Source organism: Crocuta crocuta, unplaced genomic scaffold (genome assembly GCF_008692635.1).
Source record: "Crocuta crocuta isolate KB4526 unplaced genomic scaffold, BGI_CrCroc_1.0 scaffold949, whole genome shotgun sequence".
Taxonomy (NCBI): Eukaryota; Metazoa; Chordata; class Mammalia; order Carnivora; family Hyaenidae; genus Crocuta; species Crocuta crocuta.
Window position 1 is genome coordinate 161792 of NW_027531290.1, and position 830 is coordinate 162621.

General features: G+C 33.5%; 1 protein-coding gene across 1 annotated transcript in view; it reads right to left on the minus strand.

Moving 5' to 3' along the window:
* The window catches only part of TBC1D8B (TBC1 domain family member 8B), a 55664-nt gene that overhangs the window by 37798 nt on the left and 17036 nt on the right, over positions 1-830 (minus strand). Inside the window, exon 2 of the mRNA XM_077771489.1 lies at positions 779-830. This exon is cut by the window's right edge and continues 80 nt beyond it. Within this exon, the coding sequence (XP_077627615.1) occupies positions 779-830 (52 nt within the window). The remainder of the gene's footprint in view (positions 1-778) is intronic.

Below are 830 nucleotides of genomic sequence, written 5' to 3' on the forward strand. Positions count from 1 at the left end.
GTTAGTTTGTTCTCTGTATTTAAGAGTCTCTTATGGTTTGCCTCCTTCTCTCTCTGTAACTATTTTTTTCCACATGCTTTTTAAAAAGTGAATCTACTTGGGAAGAGAGGGTTGAGACAAAAGAAAGAAAAAGACGGTCTTACAACATTAAAAAGGCCAGAAATCTGGGATTTTAACTTAGACCAAAATTATAATGGTATCATAAAAGCAGTAAACTATTATTGTGGGTTTTTACAAAAATCTTGAGTTGTTTTGTTAGGAAAAATATCCTAATTCATTTTCTATCTATAATATATGTATGCGGAGGCATCTGAACGACCTCAGCATGAATATGTAGCATTACCTATAAGACACACCTTTTGTGAGAAAGTAGGTGTGTAACTAAAAATGTTTCAGTTTGGGAGGCTTATACTCTCCTTGGCGACAATCTTTAATTCTGCACTTGATTTCCCTAATCTGAGTTATCAGAGATAAAACGAAGTATTTCATGGGAAGTTCTCATCTTCTCAGCAGTTCGGTGAAGCAGATATAAGTTGAAGAAAGGAATCAGGTAGCAGGAGCAATGACCAAAACTTGCTGGAACACATACTTCAGGTCCCTCACACTAATGGATTTTTTAAAAAACTGTAATAATCTATAATCCTTCTGCTATTCTCTCAATATAGTTACACATTTAACTTCTTTCTAAATCAAAACTGGGGAGTATAAATAAATGTAAATATTCAATTTCTTAGTATCCTTATTTGTATGAATTATAGGTTTTAAAAATTGTACTCACCACATGCAATTGACAGGTAAACTTGAGAATCTGGTGTCTGGTGTAGAATACG